Raw genomic sequence first — 20282 nt, 5'->3', positions numbered from 1 at the left:
GCCATGGTATTTCAGTGCTCTTACTCCTAGGGACCCTGCCAGATCTTCAGTCAATGAATTACAGGTCTGGAAATTGTCTCAGATTCAAAACTGAGCAAGAGACTGCCACTTTTCACTGAGGCAAAAGCCCTCAGCCTTCTAATGTCCATGCTGGCTCTTTTTCTGTTAAGCAGCATTATTGCTGGCTGCCATTTCTTCTGCCCCTAGGGGCACCGCTCACTGTTAACCACCTCCACCACTCCCTGTGGGCCAAGCCTCTTGGCTGTGCCTCAGCCTTGCCAGTTGTCACTGTAATTGCAGCCTGCTGGCTTCTGCTGGGCAAGTGCCACCACCTGGCCTCTATTACTTTAGGGCTCCATCGTCTCTATGGATATTAATGAGCCCAACTCTGTGGCTTCTTCTCCTGCCAAAGTGCTGACCTGCATAGAAGAGCTGCCTTCCACCAGACCTCACAGTGACGCTGGTATCCTTCCCCTGTTGCACTCCTGATGGCCTTGGAGAGTGGTGTGGCTCCTGGGCCCTCCCATGGAACATAATTTCTGATGGGTCTTCTGGAGTCATAAAATGCATTTATTCCAGCACACACCTTTCTCTCAGCCCCTTTATTCCTTCTTCTGCCATCTGCCAGGACAACTCAGGTACTACCATGTTGCCAACCGTTGGCTTTTCCCAGAACTCTAGCAGCTACCCCAGCAATGAGTTTGCCCCATTTTCTGGGGTCCTCACAAGGGTGTGAAATCCTGAGTCCTGAGAAGTGCAGATCTGGCCCTTGTGAAAGAAGGAGGGATGGAAGAGGAAGGTTACATGGGAAAGTCTTAGACTGTGGTACAGCTCTAAGGAAGTTTGACAAGGCCAAAGGGGAGCCCTCAAGCCAGAGTTCCCATAGAGAAGTCCTGTGTCAACCAGGACCATGGCTGTCTTAAAGCCGCAGCATTTCAGAGTGCAGCAGCTGAGGGCGTGACTTAGTTATACTCCCTGCAGCTGGAAATCTGCATTTTAACCGCCACCGAGGGAAGATATTCCATACCTCACAGTACTGTTGTGCAGACTGAATAACAGCAATGCATATGCAAGCACCTTATACACCAAGAATGCCATGCAGTGGAAAGGATTTCTTAAAATTCTATAGCAATAGGAGATATCATCAAGTTGGCTGACTAGAGGTACTCACCACTCACCTCCTCCACAAAGAAGGACCAAAACAGCAAGAAGATAATCACATACTGAATAAAATACCTAAGGGAGAATAATGGAATTCAGCAGGAAAGTGACAATGACCCTCTGAAGCGCAGAAACTCAAAACAGCAGCATGGAGAGGTAAGTAAAGCACCCAGCTGGGATGGGCTCAGACAAAGGAGGGATTCTCCACTGCCAGGAAAAGGTAAGCAGGAGATCCACAGCAGTCTGCATTCCCACCACAGATATTGGCAATCCTAGCTACAGGAAAGCCCTTCAACCCTCACAGGCCCTTAGCCTAGTGTAGGGAGCTGCGTGGAGTCCACACAGCAGCATCGTTCCGGATAAGGAATTCATTCTGGTTCCCACCGACTCCTGGAACCCAAGCTGCTATAACCCAGCACCATTTTGAGAGCAGAGCCACTACCAGACCACATCCTGCCCTGGGGCCCAGTAGCCTCTGCCTCTCCACATCATAGGCCACACTAACATTCAAAGTGCTGAAAGGAAAAACCTGCCAGACAAGGATGTTGTGCCCCGCAAAGCCATCCTTCAGAAATAAAGGAGAAATAAAGTATTTCCCAGATAAACAAAATTTGAGGAAATTCATCAACCCTAGACCAGTTCTACAAGAAATGTTTAAGAGATTCCTACATCTGGAAGCAAAAAGATGATAATATCTATCATTGTGAAACCATGCAAAAGTATAAAATTCACTGGTAGAGCAGATACACAAATGAGAAAAATAATCAAACGTATCACTAGAGAAAACCACAAAATCAAAAAGATAAACAATAAGAGGAAAAAAGGAACAAAAGTTGTACAAAACCATCAGAAAACTTTTTTTTTTTTTCTGAGATAGAGTCTCACTCTATCACCCAGGCTGCAGTGGAATGGCACAATCTTGGCTCACTGCAACCTCTGCATCCTGGGTTCAAGCAATTCTCTGCCTCAGCCTCCCAAGTAGCTGGGATTACAGGTGCCCGCCACCAGACCCAGCTAATTTTTTGTATTTTTAGTAGAGACAGGGTTTCACCATGTTGGCCAGGCTGGTCTTGAACTCCTGACCTCATGATCCACCCATCTCAGCCTCCCAAAGTGCTGGGATTACAGGCATGAGCCACCATGCCTGGCCTCAGAAAACATTTAATAAATGACAGGAGTAAGTCCTCACTCGTCAATAACAATCTCAAACGTAAATGGCTTAAATTCCCCTATTAAAAGATATAGACTGGCTGAATGGATTTTTAAAAAAGACACAACTATATGCTGGCTACAAGAAACTCACTTCTTCTCTACAGGCACACATAGACTGAAAGTGAAAAGATGGAAAAAGGTATTACACCAAATGGAAACCACAAGCATGCAGGAGCATCTATATTTACACAGGATAAAATAGACTTTAAATCAACAACATAAAAATAGATAAGAAGGTCATTATTTAATGATGAAGTGAGCAATTCAACAAGAGGAAATAAAAATTGTAAATATATATGCACTAAACACCAGAGCACACAAATAAATAAAGCAAATATTAGAGCTAAAAAGAGACAGACCCCAATACAATAGTCATTGGGAATTTTTTTTTTTTTTTTTTTTTGAGACGGAGTCTCGCTCTATCTCCCAGGCTGGGGTGCAGTGGCCGGATCTCAGCTCACTGCAAGCTCCACCTCCCAGGTTTACGCCATTCTCCTGCTTCAGCCTCCCGAGTAGCTGGGACTACAAGCACCCGCCACCTCGCCTGGCTGGTTTTTGTATTTTTTGGTAGAGACGGGGTTTCACTGTGTTAGCCAGGATGGTCTCGATCTCCTGACCTCGTGATCCGCCCGTCTCGGCCTCCCAAAGTGCTGGGATTACAGGCTTGAGCCACCGCGCCCGGCCAAATGGAGTAAAGATTTAAATGTAAGACCTGAAACTATAAAACTACTAGAAGAAAACAGGGGAAGTGCTTCAGGACACTGATCTAAGCAAAGTTTTTATGGCTAAGACCTCAAAAGCACAGGCAACAAAAACAAAAATAGACAAGTAGGACTGTGTTACACTAAGAAGCTTCTGCACAGCAAAGGAAACAGTCAACAGATTGAAGAGACAATCTGTAGAATAAGAGTTATTTACAAGTTATTCATCTGACAAGGAACTAATATCCAGAATACACAAGGAACTCGGCAGCTAAATACATAAATGAAACAAAAACCAAATAACCTCATTTAAAAGTGGGCAAAAGATCTGAATGGACATTTCTTAAAAGACATACAAATGGCCAACAGGTGTATGACAAAAAAATGCTTATCATCACTAATCATCAGTGAAATACAAATCCAAACCACAATGGGATATCGTCTTATCCCAGTTAAAATGGCCTTTATCAAAAAAACAAAAAATAACAGATGCTGGCAAGGATGTCAAGAAAAGGAAGCCCATATACACTGTTAGTAAGAATGAAAATTACCATTATAGTAAACAGTATGTAGGTTTCTCAAAAAAAACTAAAAATGGAACTACCATATGATCCAGCAATCCCACTACTGGCTATTCATCCAAAGGAAAGGAAATCAATATGCAAAGGGATACTTCACCCCATGTATACTGCAGCACTACTCACAATAACAAAGATATAAAATCAACCTAAGAGTCCATCAATGGATGAATAGATAAAGAAAATTCGGTATGTATACACAAAGGAATACTATTTGGTCACAAACAAAAAGGAATCCTGTCCTTTGTAGCAACATGGATGAGCCTGGAGGACATTATGTTAAGTGAAAGAAGTCAGGCACAGAAAGACAGATGCCATAGGTTTTCACTCATATGCGGAAGGTGAAAAAAACTGAGTTCATAAAAGTAGATAGTAGAATTGTGGTTACTAGAGGCTGTAAAGAATAGGGGTCAAGGGAGGTAGGGAGAGGTTGGTTAATATACAAAATTACTACATAAGGAATAAGTTCTACTGTTCTATAGCACTGTAGGGCAAATATGATTAATAATAACTTATTGTATATTTTCAAAAAACTGGAAAATAGGGTCTGAATGTTCACAACATTAATAAATAAATGTTTGAGGTGATGGATATACTCATTACACTGATTTGATCATTACACATTTGTATATACATATGGAAATATCTCTCTGTATTCCATAAATATAAATAATGATTGTGTCAGCTAAAATTTGTTTTAATGTTGTAGCAGTAGAGAATTTTCTGAAATCAAGGCAATGCAAAGACTCAGAGTCCCTTCTTCTCCATCCCACACACATTCCCACTCCCACCCCCACATGTATCCTACAACATACCTGACAACTGCACTGAGACCTTTCCCTCTAACTTGTGATGAGAAAATACATGTACAGAAGTTTTTACAGTCTCCTCACCTTTCCTTAAAAAGATATTCTGTCAGTATCATTATGCTGTACCTAATTTTCAGCTGGGAATCTGAGAAGGGGTTTTATTTGTTAAAGACAGTCCTGGGCCGGGCGCGGTGGCTCAAGCCTGTAATCCCAGCACTTTGGGAGGCCGAGACGGGCGGATCACGAGGTCAGGAGATCGAGACCATCCTGGCTAACGCGGTGAAACCCCGTCTCTACTAAAAAAATACAAAAAGCTAGCCGGGCGAGGTGGTGGGCGTCTGTAGTCCCAGCTACTCGGGAGGCTGAGGCAGGAGAATGGCGTAAACCCAGGAGGCGGAGCTTGCAGTGAGCTGAGATCCGGCCACTGCACTCCAGCCCGGGAGACAGAGCGAGACTCCGTCTCAAAAAAAAAAAAGACAGTCCTGAGGCCACAGCACCTGCCAGAGCCTCTACCCACACCCACTGTGGTGTCCATTCTCACACTGCTATAAAGACATACCTGAGACTGCATAATTTATAAAAAGAGGTTTAATCGACTCACAGTTCCACATGGCTGGGGAGGCCTCAGGAAACTTATAGTAATGGCAGAAGAGGAAGGGGAAGCAAGGCACATCTTCACATGGCCAGAGCAGGAGGAAGAGAATGAAGGGGGAAGTGCTGCACACTTTTGAATCACCAGATTCTGTGAAAACTCACTCATTGTCATGAGAACAGCAAGGGAGAAGTCTGCCCTCATGATCAAGTTGCCTCCCACCAGGCCCCTCCTCCACGACCCAGGATCACAACTCGACATGAGATTTGGGTGGGGACACGGAGCCAAACCGTATCAGTTACCCAGAGGAGCTGATGAGTGACTTCCATGGAAACTCCACCTTCTTCTTCCATAGAACTTCAAGCCAACTTTCAAGGCTATTTCAACACCTTCCCCACGGGTATCCCCATCTCAGACATCTCCTGGCTACTTCTTTGTGATTTATCTCCTGGGCAGTCACAAAGTTCTTGGGGGCAGGTACTTCCACTGCCCCCAAGAACTGCCATCCTTTTTGCCACAAAGTACCGACATGACCTCCAAAACCATAGGATACCTGCCTTGTATACTGTGTTCTGGGTCTGGGGAGAGCAGCAGCCTGAGAAGATGGGCTGTGCAAGACCAGAAGAGGCAAGTAGGGAGCAGACTGCACCAGCTAGCCTTGAGGACAGTGGGGACAAGGATGCATAGTTACACGGGGAGGGTTTCAGAGGGGCTGGACAGACTCAGGGACATTTGAAGTAAATGGGTCACATGCTGGCCTTGGGGAGACAGAAACCTTTAGGAGTATGACTCTGCCCCTTGGTCTTTGTAGTCAGATGTCATCTACCAGAGTGTGTTCGAGCTGATCCACAAGGAGGACAGAGCCATGTTCCAGAGCCAGTTACGCTGGCCTCCAGACACAGCATCAGTCGGCAGAGAAGCAGATCCGGACACCCGCCGTAAGTCACCATCTCTGAGGAAACGGGGGTGGAAATGAAATCAACCCTGTACCTATGTTTCAACCCTTGAAGTCCATGAGAAGGAAAGTAGACTAGGGAGCTGGACATTCTCAGCCGGAGGGTGTGTTTCAGAAAGCATAACAGAACACTGGCTCAGTTCCATGTCCTTGATGATGAGATGAACCAAGAATGAAGTAGTATGTGCTGACACAGGACTCTGCATCTTTTAGAATCTCTCATATCTCTGAACTCATCTGGTCCTCTGTTAACTGGAGAACATACATGTGGCATGAATTTCTGTTGTTTTTACTACCAATAGGATGCAGGAAGGGATTTTTGACTGTCTTGTTTACTGATAATATCCTCAGTGCCTAGCAGAGTACCTGACACACAGTGACTCAGTAAATATTAGTTGCTTGAATGAATGAATGTGCAGATGAGGAGATTGAGGCTGCCCATATGGGTCCATCTGGCAGGACTCCCACTGGAGGAAATGCCCTGTATCCCCTAAATCGCGTTCAGGTGGCCAAGAGTCTCACATCTGTGTATCTGATAAGCACACAGGTGGGTGGCCATTATGCCCTAGATGTGTGTCACTCCCTTGGCTGGTGGGAAACCACAGACACTCACCAACAGGCAATATTGTTATTTACAGGTAAATGCCATTTTGTAAGCACAGACACAGGTCCCTTCTCCAGGGATTTAGAGTGCATTTTATGCAGCCACACGGGACGGAAGGAAAGGCTCTTCGCTGTTCTGTTGCAAATGATGATCAGAAAAGAATACTCAAAACTGGAGGTTTGACCAAGAAAAATAATGAAGCCATGGGCCAATATCTGCACACTAATGATGTCCTTTTCATGGTAGGGAGTCTAAAATATTAAACAAAAATGAACCTACAAGGCTCACTATAAGTATAGTTGTGTGACTTCTGGAGACTTGGCTTTAATTCAGATCAACTTTGGCTAGTGTGAAAATTTTAATCCATCTTTCTCCAAAGCTGCTTCTCTAGATGTTCCACACAAGACTCTCTCAACCAGCCTAAGGTCAACTGGGTGGTTACTTATCACAAAATATATCTTTACTTTCTTCCTCCTCACCCCCCCATCAGATTTTCAGCTCCTTGAAGTCAGTCAGGATCCTTATCCTCAGCATTGAGCTTTGCACCTCTGTGTGATGACTCATTCTGTGTCCCACCCTGTCCACATTGACTGGTCAGGGGTCTGAGGGGAAGGAACAGAGGTCTGAAGTTCAGCCTGGGCAGTGGGAGGTTGAGTGGGTACCTACTCCAACTCCTCTGTGTTAGAGTTCTAGAAACAAAGCATCGGAGCAGAGTGGGGATTTTTGCCACCCAAGTAGTCTAAGGCCAAGACACAACACCAACAGTCCAGTATCCTCACCCCTCACTAGGTCCTACATTGTTACTGTGTCTAACTTAGTGGTTCCTTATGTTTATTCATTTCCTTCTCAAAGAAACTAGTAACTTTGTGTTCCAACTATATTTTCATACATAAATCTAAAATATTTGAGAAAACTTAAAACACTGTTAGTAATAACTCAACAGGTTTTCTGTTGAATAAATTGAATAGCTGTGCCCTAACAGTTCTAGCATTTGTTCAAAAGATAGTGAGGTCAACAATACTGCAAATTATCTCACTTCATTCCTAGCACTTTGAAGTCAAGTATGAAATACCATCACTTTTATTTATGCCTTATTTTATATGTAAGGTATACACATATAAAATATACTTTGAGGCAGCAAGCCCTAAGGTAAATTTATAATGTACCATTATAATCCTTGATTTCACTTCCCTGGAATCTTTCATTCTTTTTTCCACCCCAAATATTAATTGGAATTTTCATCCCCATTTAAGAAGAGTGTCCTGGATTTTAAACCATAGTCAAAATACATTTGTGAATGTCACAATTTGCAGGATTTTGCACACATCCTGACAGCAGCAAGTTTGAATTACGTCCTTAACAGTGAATATTCTGAAATTTTACATAAAATTTCACATTTTTAATTCCTTTTATACCCTTATGCTGCCACAGTAGCAGAAAGTACGCAGTAATCTACCTCCATGTCTATGTGTGCATCACAAGTCCTCGAAATACAAGTAAAACCTTCCTCACAGTGCTATAAACATGCCAGAAAACATCTAAAGACCACTCCATCCAACCCAAATTCAAGTTGATGTACACTTTTTGCACATGTGTATATGTTCCAACATTTACTGAGGGTCTACCATATGCCAGGCACTGTGCTAGGGGCCTTATTAAATCAGATTAAGAAGAAACAGTAGTAAAATTTACCAGACTCTGATTAAATTCTTCCCTTCATCCCTCCCATGAAAACATTTAGGATTGCTAATCTATTACAAGCTTGCTTTCATCTTATTCTTCCACAAAACTTGAGTCTAGATGAATTAAATTTTTATGTGACACAGGGAGAACCATCGGTGTACATATAATCAGACTTGTCACGTTGAGAATTCTACCAAAACAATTTGGGTTTTGCATCCTTGACTTTCTAATGAGGCATAAATGAGACTTTCATTTTTAACCCCAAGAATTTGACTTTCCTCTTATTACTCTCTGAGGACTTCTCTACAAATTCCTCAGATGGCAAAGAGAGGAGGATGTATCAGCACTCCAAAAAAGATGAAAGCATTCTCCACAAAAGTGTTTTTTTCCTGGAAAGAGAGACTATCCAGTCACTTTTCTGTGCCTAATGTTTTCTTTTCCTGCTGAAGTAGCAGTAACTGACATTCACTCTAGAAAATAAGAAGGAGAAAATTATCACTTCTACCACACTTGGTTCAGTTTTCCATTTAATGTTTACTGAGCACCTATTATGTGCCAGGCTATGTTCTAGGCACAGAGTAGAGAGAAAAATAGACCAAGTACCTATTCTGATGGATCTTAAATTTCAATGGGGTAAGGGGGCCAAAAATAAAGACATGAATAAATATGTAATGTTTCTGGTGGGGAAGTGCCAAGAAGAAACTAAATTAAGGAAAGAGAAAAGTTACCGGATGGGCACACTATCATTTGAAGAAGTATGGATAGCCACAAAAATAAGTATGTGAGGTAATGCATATGTTAAATAGCTTCCTTTAGCCATTCTACAATGTATACATATATCAAAAGTTTTATACCACAAATATATACATATTTTACTTGTCAATTAAAAATAAAGAGGTATGGATAAATTGGGGGAGAGCAATGCAGGTGGAAGGACTGGCAAGGGCGCAAAGGCCCTACGGCAGAAGTGCACTTAGCATAGCTATGGAATAGCAAGGAGTGCAGGGAGGTCACAAAGTGAAGGGAAGACTGGTAGGAGATTGCAGGGTTGAGGGTGCATATTAGATTAGCCTCTCAGGCCACTATGAAGACTCTCAGGTGGGAAGTAACTGGAGAATTCTAAGCAGATAGATGACATGATGTGACATATTTTATGTTGCTATGGCAGCTGAGTGAAGGACAGATGGTAGGGTGCAAGGGTGGATGCACGGATACCAGTTAGAATGCAATGGCAAAGTTAAGACACGAAAAAAAAATGATAGTTACAGCCAAGTCTTATAGAGGTTATAATGTACCAGGTACTATTCCAAGTGCTTTACGTATGTAAAGTTGTCTAATTCTCCTAGCAACCTTATTAAGTCAGATGAGAAAACTGAAGCCCACAGCGAGGTTAAATAACCTAACCAGAGTCACAAAACAAGTGAGGCTCCAGTCTGGGTCCAGGTTCACCATAATGTTTTGCTCATCTCATGACAAGGAAACTGACCAGCACAGCAGAGGTGAAGGGGACAAGTGGTTGGCTCTACGCTATAACTCAACAGTGGAGCCAACAGGGTAACCAATGGATGGATATATATGTTACAGTGTATCATCCCATTTTTATCTTGGTCCTCATGACATGGCGAAGGAAGGCAGGCAGGAAGGACTACTAGCATCATGTGATGTGTGAGAAATCCAGCCTGAGTGGCTGATCAAAGTCATCCAGCCAAGTGAAAGTCACAGTTCACTTGGCCACAGGGCTTGTGACCCATTTTTTTGACCCACCCGCTGATTCCATAGCTATAGTATTTCACCTCTGTGACGATGGCTGCACTGGTGGAGTCTCCTCAGTGTGTGTCTCTGTCCTTCCAGCTCTGCCTGGAGAGAGTTCCCTCCCACTTAGTGGCACCCCTCCTGCCAGCATTCAGCATCTGCCCTTGGAAGACCCTTCCTACCTGGAGAGAAGCTTTGTCTGTCGGTTCCGCTGCCTGCTGGACAATTCTTCTGGGTTTCTGGTAACCATATCGTCTTTACAGGGTCAGGACTCGCAAAACCAGTATGTAAGTCTGCTCAGGTGGAACACTGCCCAAGGGTTGGGCCTAGCCTCCTCACCACCCCAGGAAGGGTCCTCAGGCCTTCGACTCACTAACATTTCAGAGGGTCAGCCTGTTGAAGATGCAGTTGTCTTTTGAAACTTCCTCTGCCTAGTTAAGACTTGGGATATGTTTACTTAGAATTCAGATACACCTGTTACCTCTGGTACAGCCCTACATGGGGAGTCCCTGGTGAACTCAGGATGTTAACATTCATCTTCTTCACCATCACCTGGAATTGTATATCCCCTCACAGCTTAACTAACACTATGCTCTGCAGCTTTGGGAAAAGGGCTGTATGGGGCAGGGCCCTGAGGGAGGGCTGAGGAGCCATGAAAAATGATGAGTGCCTGCTGGGCAGGCCAGAAGTATTAGATTCTAGGCCTGCAAACACCTGTACTATGTTGGGGGTTCAAGGAGAGCTCTGCCTGTTTGGCTCCCAGCAGGATACTGGACTCCTCTGAATTCTATAACGGGGCAAGTTCTATACAGTTTTAGCTACTTAACATCCTCTTACTTTCTGTGCTCATTATGTTTGTGGTTTTCTTTTTCCAGGAATTGAATTTCCAGGGCCATCTCAAATTCCTCCCTGGGCAGAACACTAAGTCAGAAGACGGCACCTTCTTGACTCCTCACCTTACCCTGTTTGCCACTGCAACACCTCGTCAGCCTCTCACCATCCTGGAGCTCCAAAACAAAACATTTATTTTCCAAACAAAACACAAATTGGATTTCACACCTATAGCCTGTGATTCCAGGTATATCCCTCTGACTGAAAATCATGACTCTTAGGAGTAGTACTCCAAGACTAGTTATGGCCCAAATCCTGAGCCTAGAACCAAAGCAAAGCACGAATAATTAGCCAGTCCTGTCCAAATAGACTCTGTGAAATGAGTCAGCAGAAAATATGCTGTGTTTATAGAGACAGTGTACCAAATCTTCCATGTAAGATACGGCATTTGAGTGAGAGTGTGATAGGGAGAGTAAATCTTGGGAAAAGCTTATCTCCTTCTTGGAGATTCCCATTAACAGATCATAACACAGCCCCAAGAAGTCCCAATAGGAAGAAATCTAATTAGTTCGATTCATTTTTTTTTCAAACTTATTTAACAATGGAAGCCTTCTTGGGCGAACATCAACTAACATGCAACAATACCAGTGTTTCTTAGAACATAGTCTAGAAAACACTGGCTTAACAGCAAGTAGTATGACTTGCAAGGTTTACCTTTTCTGCTAAGATAACGGTCACCCGTTTGATGAAAGCTGTGGAACTTCTTAACAAAAATTCCAATTGTTCTCCCGCAAGCACAATTTTGTGTACAGTTTCAGGGATTCTCTTTACTCCAGGACAAGAACGCTTGCTCCACACCACAGGCAAATAAAAACAGGCTTAAAGCAGAATTCTGAAACGGCATGTGTGGCAGAAGTGTCTGAGAGGACACCACAATCTTTCCAGGGTGGCAGCCCCTTCAAGTTCTCGCCCCAGCCGTGCTGATGGGGGGAGGGGCGCCCCTCCCAGACCTGGGTTTCCAGAGGGGGCCCTAAGGTTCCTCCTCGGCTCGATGAGAACTGTGAATGAGAAATGGGAGAAGCTGCGCAAAGCGTGAGGTGGGGCAGTGACTCTTCACTCCTTCTGGCATTCCGCTTCCGGGCTGAAATAAAAGGATGTGCGATGTCTCCTCTACACAGAGGGAAGGTGATGCTGGGCTACACCGCCAGCGAGCTCTGCAGGAGGGGATCTGGCTACCAGTTCATCCACGCTGCAGACATGATGTACTGCGCCGAGAACCACGTGCGAAGTGAGTTCCAGAGGCGCCCTGCGGGCCTCGCACGGCCCCGTGGGAGGCGGGCTAGACCCCTGCAGCCTGCCGGGGGCTCCTCCCCACCTCCCGCGGGGCCGGCTCCTGAGGGCTCCGAGCGGGGTGGTGGGCGGCGGCGTCAGACACCGGCCTCCTCTCTTCCCGCAGTGATGAGGACGGGCGAGAGCGGCCTCACGGTGTTCCGGCTGCTCACCAAGCAGGGGCGCTGGTTGTGGGTGCAGTCCAACGCGCGCCTGGTGTTCCGCGGCGGCCGGCCCGAGTGCATCGTCGCCCGACAGCGGGCCCTCACGTAAGTGGCCAGGGCGCCCTGGCGGAAGCCGCGGTCGCACGTCAGAGGCGCACCCTGCCGGAAGTGGAGTCCCCTGGCGGTTCCGGTGAGAGCCGGCTCCCCAGTGAGCTTCCGCGGCCCGGTAGTACATGAAGATCCCTTGGCCTGGTCGGCGTCGTAAGTGAGGTTCCGATGTAAGGGGTGGTTGCCAGGCGAGATGGAAGTGAAGCCCCACAGGCCACGCTGTTAGTCCGGGCCTTGTCCTGAGGGTCGGAAATGAGAGCTAGACGTAAGGCGGGCTGAGGGCGGGCGGCGAGCACCGTGAGACCGCCACCCCATAAGTCCCTCAGTAGCCTCCAGGCCTGAGCCCATGGCCCCGGGGCCCCTCTTGTCTAGTTGTTTGACGTTGGAGGGAAGGCCGAACCCCTCATGAGCCTCGGTTACTCCTGTAGACCAGGGAGCGTGCACCCTCTGGGTGGTTTCCTGATGTGGAGCCAGCGGGATGGGTCACTTTTTCCAGGCTTGGTGTGCAGAGCTTTGGAGGCCGAGTTCCACCAGAGAAAGTGTGGCTTTTTTTTTTTTTTTTTTTGAGACAGAGTCCCCATTCCTTCCAGATAGCAGCTTGAGCATGAAGAAAGGCATAACTAAAATCAGTGTAAATGTTAATTCTTAAGTCCCTTCCCAATTGCAAGGCTCTGAGAAGAGCTATTAATTCCACGTTTTGAGCCAAGATAGAAGCTGGTAAGGCCTAAGATTCAATTACCTCGTGTTGACTGACAACTGCATGCCCACGTTTTCTGCTTCCCTAGTGCATAAAGCAACTTCCATCTGTAAACCATTCTAGCTCAGGATTATCTAGAGGTTCATCCTTTAAATCTGGCCAGCTGGAATAAACTTGCTCCATTAACTCGTATACAAGAATGATCTAGAGTGTGCCTGTAGGATCAGGCAGATAGGTAGCTGGATTCAAAATCTAGCATTCTTTAAGAGTTACAGCAGGAGTGTCTAGCAACAAAGCCTAATAGTTCACTAAGTATCCGATCCCCTGTCATCCAGTGGTGTCCTTCAGCTTCTAGGATTCCTTGTACTTGATGTGGGGTTAAAACCTCCACATGTTGTCTTAAAGTCAGTTTATTGGCTTTATGTACCAAAAGAGCAGCTGCTGCAACAGCCCTGGGGCATCCAGGCCATCCTGAAGCTTCCTGGTCTAATTGTAGAAAAATATGCCTCTTGTAGGGAGATATCTCCCAGCTTCTGGACAAGGATACCCAAAGCAGTTCCTTGTTTTTCAGCCACATAAAGGAAAAATGGCTTATCAAGATTAGGGATCTCCAGGGCTGGAGCTGATCCAAATTTCTCCTTGAAAGGATTAAAAGCTTGTTTACAATTGCTATCCCATTCAAAAGGATCTACATCTGCTCCTTTCAGGGCCTCATATAACGGCTTGGCCATACGCCCAAATCCAGGCACCCATAAACAGGAGAATCCTGCCAGCCCTAGGAAAGCCTGCAGCTGCTTTCTGGTTTTGGGTTCTGGAATGCCCAGGATAGCTTCCCTTCATGCTGGGGCTATTGCCCAGGTGCCAGGGGTTGATATATATCCTAAGTATTTAACCTCTTAAGATAAAACCTGGGTCTTATGCAGCAAGATCCTATACCCATTAGCTCCCAGAAAATTTATCAACTTAATGGTGTTTTCTTCCGAGTCTCTTTTGGTTGTGCTAGCAACCAATAAATCATCCACATATTGGATAATAGTGACCTTATTCAATTGTAATAGCCTTAATTTCCTAGCCAATGTATTTCCAAACAGATGAAGGCTCTGCCTGAGAGCCTTCCCTGGGAAGAACCCTCCAAGTTAACTGAGAAACCAAATGACTCAATTAACTTGGGATCTGTCTGTTCAAACGCCAAGGTGAATTATGAATCAGGGTGTAATGGAATGCCAAAAAAATGGCATCTTTAAGATCTAAGATTGTAAATCAATCAGCATCCCCAGGGACCTGGGCTAACAGCACATAGGGATTGGGCACTATAGGATATATGGGAACGACAGCCTCACTGAAAGCCTGAAGCTATTGAACAAATCTATAGTCGCTGTTTGGCTTTTCCACTGGCAAGACTAGAGTATTACAAGCAGACTCACAGGGCCTTAACAACCAGAATTGCAAAAACTTGGCTACTAATGGTCCAATCCCTCTTTGTGCCTCGAGCTTTAAAGGCTGTTGTCTCTTCCAGGGGTACAGGACACCAGGCTTAAGTTGGATGCAAACGAGGGGACTGTTTAATGCTTTGCCTGGAAACTTGGTGTCCCATACTATAGGATTTACTTGGGGGATTACTTCAATAGGTAAGCTAGATAAGTCACCTATTAACTTTCCTCCCTTATCACAGAAAAGGAGAAGGAGCAATCTTTCATCTGCCTTGTTATTTCCAAAAGGTACCACTGTTTGCAGCTGATCAACAAATCCCTTCCCAATAAAGGGGTGGAACAGTCAGGCATTTTAAGAAAGGCAACTGAGAAAACCAAAGTCCCTGATGGGCAGCTTACAGGATAGGTAAAGTGGCATCGGTGAGCTTGTCTATTTAACCCCATGACCATACACTTTTGGGGTGACAGAAGCTCATTATAATGGGTCAAAACAGAGAAAGCAGCTCCCATATCCAGAAGGAAGTTAATATTCTTACCTTCACTTCAAGGGTTACCTGAGGCTCCTCTGAAGATGTGGCTAGTTGTCCAACAGGAGGTGTGTAAGAACATCTTGGGCCCCAGCACTCTTGGGCTTGCTTGGCTATTTTGGCCATCATTGGTTTGGGTGCCAATGGCTCCCTTCAGAAGGGTAGGCATTCCCTTTTCCAATGGCCAGTTTTCTTACAGTATATACACTGATGAATATCCAAGACATGGTAACTCAAATGCCCAGCTCTGGGCTTGCTACCTTTTTGCTTCACTAGTTCAGCCAAGAGCTGCACCTTGTGGGAGGTTCTTTTTGCTCTTTCTGCTTCCCCTGTTCTGTCCCTGTTATTAAAAACGAAAAATGCCATATTCAAAAGCTGATTTATAGGTGTCTGGGGACCCATAGCTGTGCTTTGTAGTTTCTTACAGTTATCGGGGCAGACTGGGTTATAAAACGTACTCCCCAAAGGGTCTGTCCTTCCCTTGAGTCAGGATCTGTGTTAATATATTTCCTAGTAGCCCCAACTAAATACTGTTGGAACAAAGCTGGATTCTTATCTTTACCCTGAGGAACTTCCTTAACCTTTTCGTAGTTAACAGGCTTTGTCATACACTTCTTCATCCCTTCCAACAAACAAGTGACCATATGGTCTCTCCTCCCTAAGTCCTCACTCACCAGCATGGATCCTAGCCATCCCAGGATGCATTGTTTCTCTTTCACTGTACAACACAGAGACAGCAGAACATGCAGATCCTTCCAAGTTAAACTATAGGTCAGAGTTAATTTCTCAAACTCGTCTATGAGTTTTCCTGGATCTTCAGAGAAATGACCAAACTTCTCCTTACATAGAGTCAAATCAGACGTAGAAAAGGGGATATGTACTCTTTTTTGGTTTTTTTTGTTTGTTTTTTGCTTTCCTGTTTTTTGTTTGTTTGTTTGTTTTGAGACAGAGTCTCCCTCTGTTGCCCAGGTTGGAGTGCAATGGCACAATCTCGGCTCACTGCAAGCTCCACCTCCTAGGTTTACACCGTTCTCCTGCCTCAGCCTGCCCAGCAGCTGGGACTACAGGCACACGCCGCCACGCCTAGCTAATTTTTTGTATTTTTAGTATAGACGGGGTTTCACCGTGTTAGCCAGGATGGTCTCAATCTCCTGACCTTGTGATTCACCTGCCTCGGCCTCCCAAAGTGCTGGGATTACAGGTGCGAGCCTCTGCACCCAGTCGGGGATATGTACACTCACAGTGCCTTCTTCCCCATTTGTCACCTCTCTAAGTGGACAAAGATTTCCCTTTGGAGGTTAACAAGAGGCTTCACTATGAGTAGTCCTCACAAGGCTAGGTTCTTCAGGGAGTGGTGGGTATAGAGTGGGACTAGGCGGGTAAGGAGGTGGGGACAAAGGGTCTCAATAGAACTTCCAGGTCAACTAGAGGGAGAAAGGGTCGACACACCTGAACCTTCAGAGATGACAGAAGGAGGCTCTGCTCCATTCAGAACTGCTTGCTGAACGCTGGGGGCTTGCGTCAAGGGATCATCTAACATCTAGTGTGTCTAGTTCATTTTCTTCATTTCCTCTCATTAAACATGCACATGCCTGTTGCGGGGTTTTATCCCGACTGAATAGCAGAAATATTTGAACATATGGTATTTTATCTCATTTTCGTCTCTCTTACAAAACAAATCAAGTGGGAGTATAGTATTAAAGGCCATAGTTCCAGTGGGAGGCCATTTCTCTTATTTTTTCAGCTAATACTGAGGCCAAAAAGTATTACATAGAAACCTCAGTGTTCTCTTCTTAAGCCCATTTAGTGTAAACAGTTCCAGTGTTCAAGAATACATCCTAGCAGTGAGTCCTCTGAGATCAATGGCATGGCTCCTGAGAAGGAGGCAGGTGATGTTGAAAGAAAAGTTCCAAACCTACGAGATTGTATTATTACTGGCCGAGTTCCACTACAAAGTATAAGAGAGGTTTTTAAGGCCAGTTGCATTAATGAGGGGATCCCTGCTGAAAATCAAATTCTCTTATTCACACTATCCAAATAACATAAATGAGCTGAGCCATTAATCTTAGATTAACCACAACATGGATCTGACAAAATAAATGTTGAATAAGGCAAAGGAAAGGAAGAGAACTTAGATGGGGACGACCAGAGCAAGCAGCTGCCAGCGTGGGCTGGACAAGCAAAGACAATTTGCCCGGATCCAAGAAAGGAAAGAAGTTTTTTAGCGTGCAAATGGAACAAAACAGCAAGGAGAAAAGTCCCCTGATTTCCAACAAAACACAACCACACCTATCTAATCGTATTGCTCATAGCTGTTAAATACCAAATCTTAATCAGCAATTTTAGGGGTGAAGCCTAAGCAGCTAGAGTCTTAAAATAACCCAAAGAAAACCAAATCCTGCAGTGCCTTTTTTCCCCCGGTGTTTCACAAGCAAACAGGCAGAAATCAGGAGGTACACAGGAGAAGAGAAAGGTTAAAATCCCTAAGACCAGTTAAATGAAGACTTCTGAAAATGATGGTGAAACAGAGATACCAACCAAGAAATTGATTTATGCAGCAAAGAGGAAAAGGCAGATTAATACTAAGAGCATAACAGTTAACATCCTGTGATACCAAACCCTCTCTTAGCTGAGAGGGACTTTACTCCAACCCCCTAAATCTTAGGAAGGACTCTGACCTCCTAAGTTGGGCCTCAAATGCCAGTTCAGTCAAGCATATTTACCTTTTTTAAAGAAGGGCCTTTAAACCTTTCTGTCTTAGGAAAGACTCTAACTCCCCTAATTGAGCCTCTAACCCAATCCCATCCTCTACCCAGGTAAACGCACCCCACTTACCCAAAGTTGGCCAATTGGTGTTGCAAGCAGATGACTTCCTTTGGGTGGAGGGTCTCTTCAGTAGAATCCCCATGGGGTTTGCCAGGAAAGGGTTCCCAATCCAGACTCCAAGAGAGGGTTCTTGAATCTCGCACAAGAAAGAATTCAGTGAGAGTTCACAGTGCAAAACGAAAGCAAATTTATTAAGAAAGTGGAGTGGTGAAAGAAAAGCTGCTGTATAGAAAGAGTGGGGCATTCCTGAAAGTAAGAGGAGGCACATGCCCACCCTAGGTACAATATTTGTTTACATATAGGATAACAAAATGCGGGGATGTGCTCTACTATTCATACAAGGGTTTGTGATAAAGGATTGGTTTTTTAATTACTATATTTTGCAAGAATCAATACTATTATCTTTAAAGCAAATTTAGGAACGTCTTTGTTCTCAAGATATTGGGATATTGGGACATTCCTGAGTCTGGGTCTGTTTAGTAAACGTTATGAATCTGTTCCCTTAACCGTAAACATCTAGAGGCTAGGAATGCCTAACCTCCTGGAAATGCAGCCCAGCAAGTCCAAGCCTCATTTTTCCTCACCCTCACTCATGATAGAGTCACTCTGGTTCGAATGCCTCTGACATCCGGAATGGGAAACTTCATTCTCTGGGTTCACTGATTCTCTTCCTCCTGTACTGCAGGCTCGGCTGCTCACTGCTTGCAAAGCCAACGAGAAGGACCAAGTGCAGTCAAAGGAAAGTGACTTTATTTTCCAAAGCTAGCAGTGGGGAAACAACTGGTGTATGCCTCTAGAAACCACTTCAAAAGTTTGGGCTGAGGGAAGCGATTTTAAAAAGGGAACCTTGATATGGGAGGCATGCAGGAGTTGTGCAGGATTCAATGGATGTGTGTCTTGCCCCAGTGCCTGTCTTGAGTTATGGTCCACCTGGAGCTTCAGGCTGATGCCATCTTGACAGTGACTGGGCGGTAGTTTATTCATCTTGAGAGAGTCTGTAAGAAGGAGAGAATTCAACAGCTGGGTGTTTGTGCTTGTTTCTTTTAAAATTAGCCTCTGGTACTTCTTAACAAACATATAGTTAGATAAGTGTGCATGGTGTGAGTTTAACAGGCATTCAGTTAGATAAATGTGCACAAGGCAAGGGAGTGTAAGGTGGGAAAGAGAAGGGAGTGGAGTTTTAAAGTGCATTTCACGGCCATATTTTAAGACTAAGGAAAAGGCTTCTTCTGTAATTTGCTTCAAGGTTACACCTTGAAACTGGGGGGAACAAAAGGAGAAAGAAGAAAAATATTTTTAATGTATTTTGAAGCTCTATTACTCAGTTACACTAATATGCCAAATTCTTAGGCCTGTACCAAAATGGCTACAAGTATTGAGGCCCTGAATACTAACTGCAAAGAAGTCAAGACTCCATTTGCCCAGAATTCAAACTCTTAATCTAGAATCTTCCATCAACCATATTCAGCAGAAGTTGCTGTTTTCCATTGCATGCTGCAGAAATGAAATGTGAATGAAAATAAAAACTTGGGATCCCAATTCACTCTGCCAAAGGAAAAATTAAGCTGAAAGCTGAGTCATGCAAGAAGCTGCATTTCCTTTTGTTCCTGAGTAGATAGTTACAGATAAAAAGTTAAATATCTCCACAAGTAGCTACTCTAAGTTCACCTTATCTTACTGAGTGGGAGACGAATATATATTAACTATTCCCCTACTTGCTCCCTTTCTCTTGCAACATGTGGATTCAGTAATATGACCATACCCTCCCTCTTTCCCCTCCAGCCTGCTTTTCCCCTTTAAATACTGACACCCTCAAAATCATCTTTGGAGAAGGGACTTGTCTCCTAGGTGCATGTCCTTAACCTCGGCACAATAAACTTCTAAATTGATTGAGACCTGTCTCATATACTCTTTGGTTTACACTAAAAATGTGCCTCCTCAGAAATGGCATTCCTTCAACCTACCCTACTCACTTCTGCTATAATTCTGTGCCATGTGGTCTTTTAAGAGGAAAGGAATCAAAGCTATCACTCTGTAGACTCATCTCAGGGCAGGGCAGGCTAATAATAGCTCCCATGACACTTTCTGGGTGATGCAGAGTGTCTGTCATTAACTTCCATGTTGAAGTCTTGTCAATCTACAACATACTTTGTAAACTATAATGTGCATACTAACAGAAAGCGTTTCATTGTTGTTATTTATTTTTACATTGCCAGGATATCAGACCACACAATGTTATCTTCCAACTAGTGAACCAGCTTGGCCCAGCCCCCATGTGGATCTCTGGCATGTCTTTATAAAATGGATGGTCAAAATGGGAAAT

At 44.5% G+C, this 20282-nt stretch overlaps 1 protein-coding gene across 1 annotated transcript in view; it reads left to right on the top strand.

Moving 5' to 3' along the window:
* The window catches only part of LOC105520498 (aryl hydrocarbon receptor-like), a 44835-nt gene that overhangs the window by 17438 nt on the left and 7115 nt on the right, over nucleotides 1–20282 (top strand). Inside the window, exons 4-9 of the mRNA XM_011954248.1 lie at nucleotides 5865–5937; nucleotides 8467–8475; nucleotides 10147–10289; nucleotides 10923–11125; nucleotides 12057–12166; nucleotides 12335–12476. Of these exons, the coding sequence (XP_011809638.1) occupies nucleotides 5865–5937; nucleotides 8467–8475; nucleotides 10147–10289; nucleotides 10923–11125; nucleotides 12057–12166; nucleotides 12335–12476 (680 nt within the window). The remainder of the gene's footprint in view (nucleotides 1–5864; nucleotides 5938–8466; nucleotides 8476–10146; nucleotides 10290–10922; nucleotides 11126–12056; nucleotides 12167–12334; nucleotides 12477–20282) is intronic.

This window comes from Colobus angolensis, unplaced genomic scaffold (genome assembly GCF_000951035.1).
Source record: "Colobus angolensis palliatus isolate OR3802 unplaced genomic scaffold, Cang.pa_1.0 Scaffold38, whole genome shotgun sequence".
In the NCBI taxonomy this organism is placed as follows: Eukaryota; Metazoa; Chordata; class Mammalia; order Primates; family Cercopithecidae; genus Colobus; species Colobus angolensis.
This window is presented reverse-complemented; position numbering and strand designations above follow the sequence as displayed.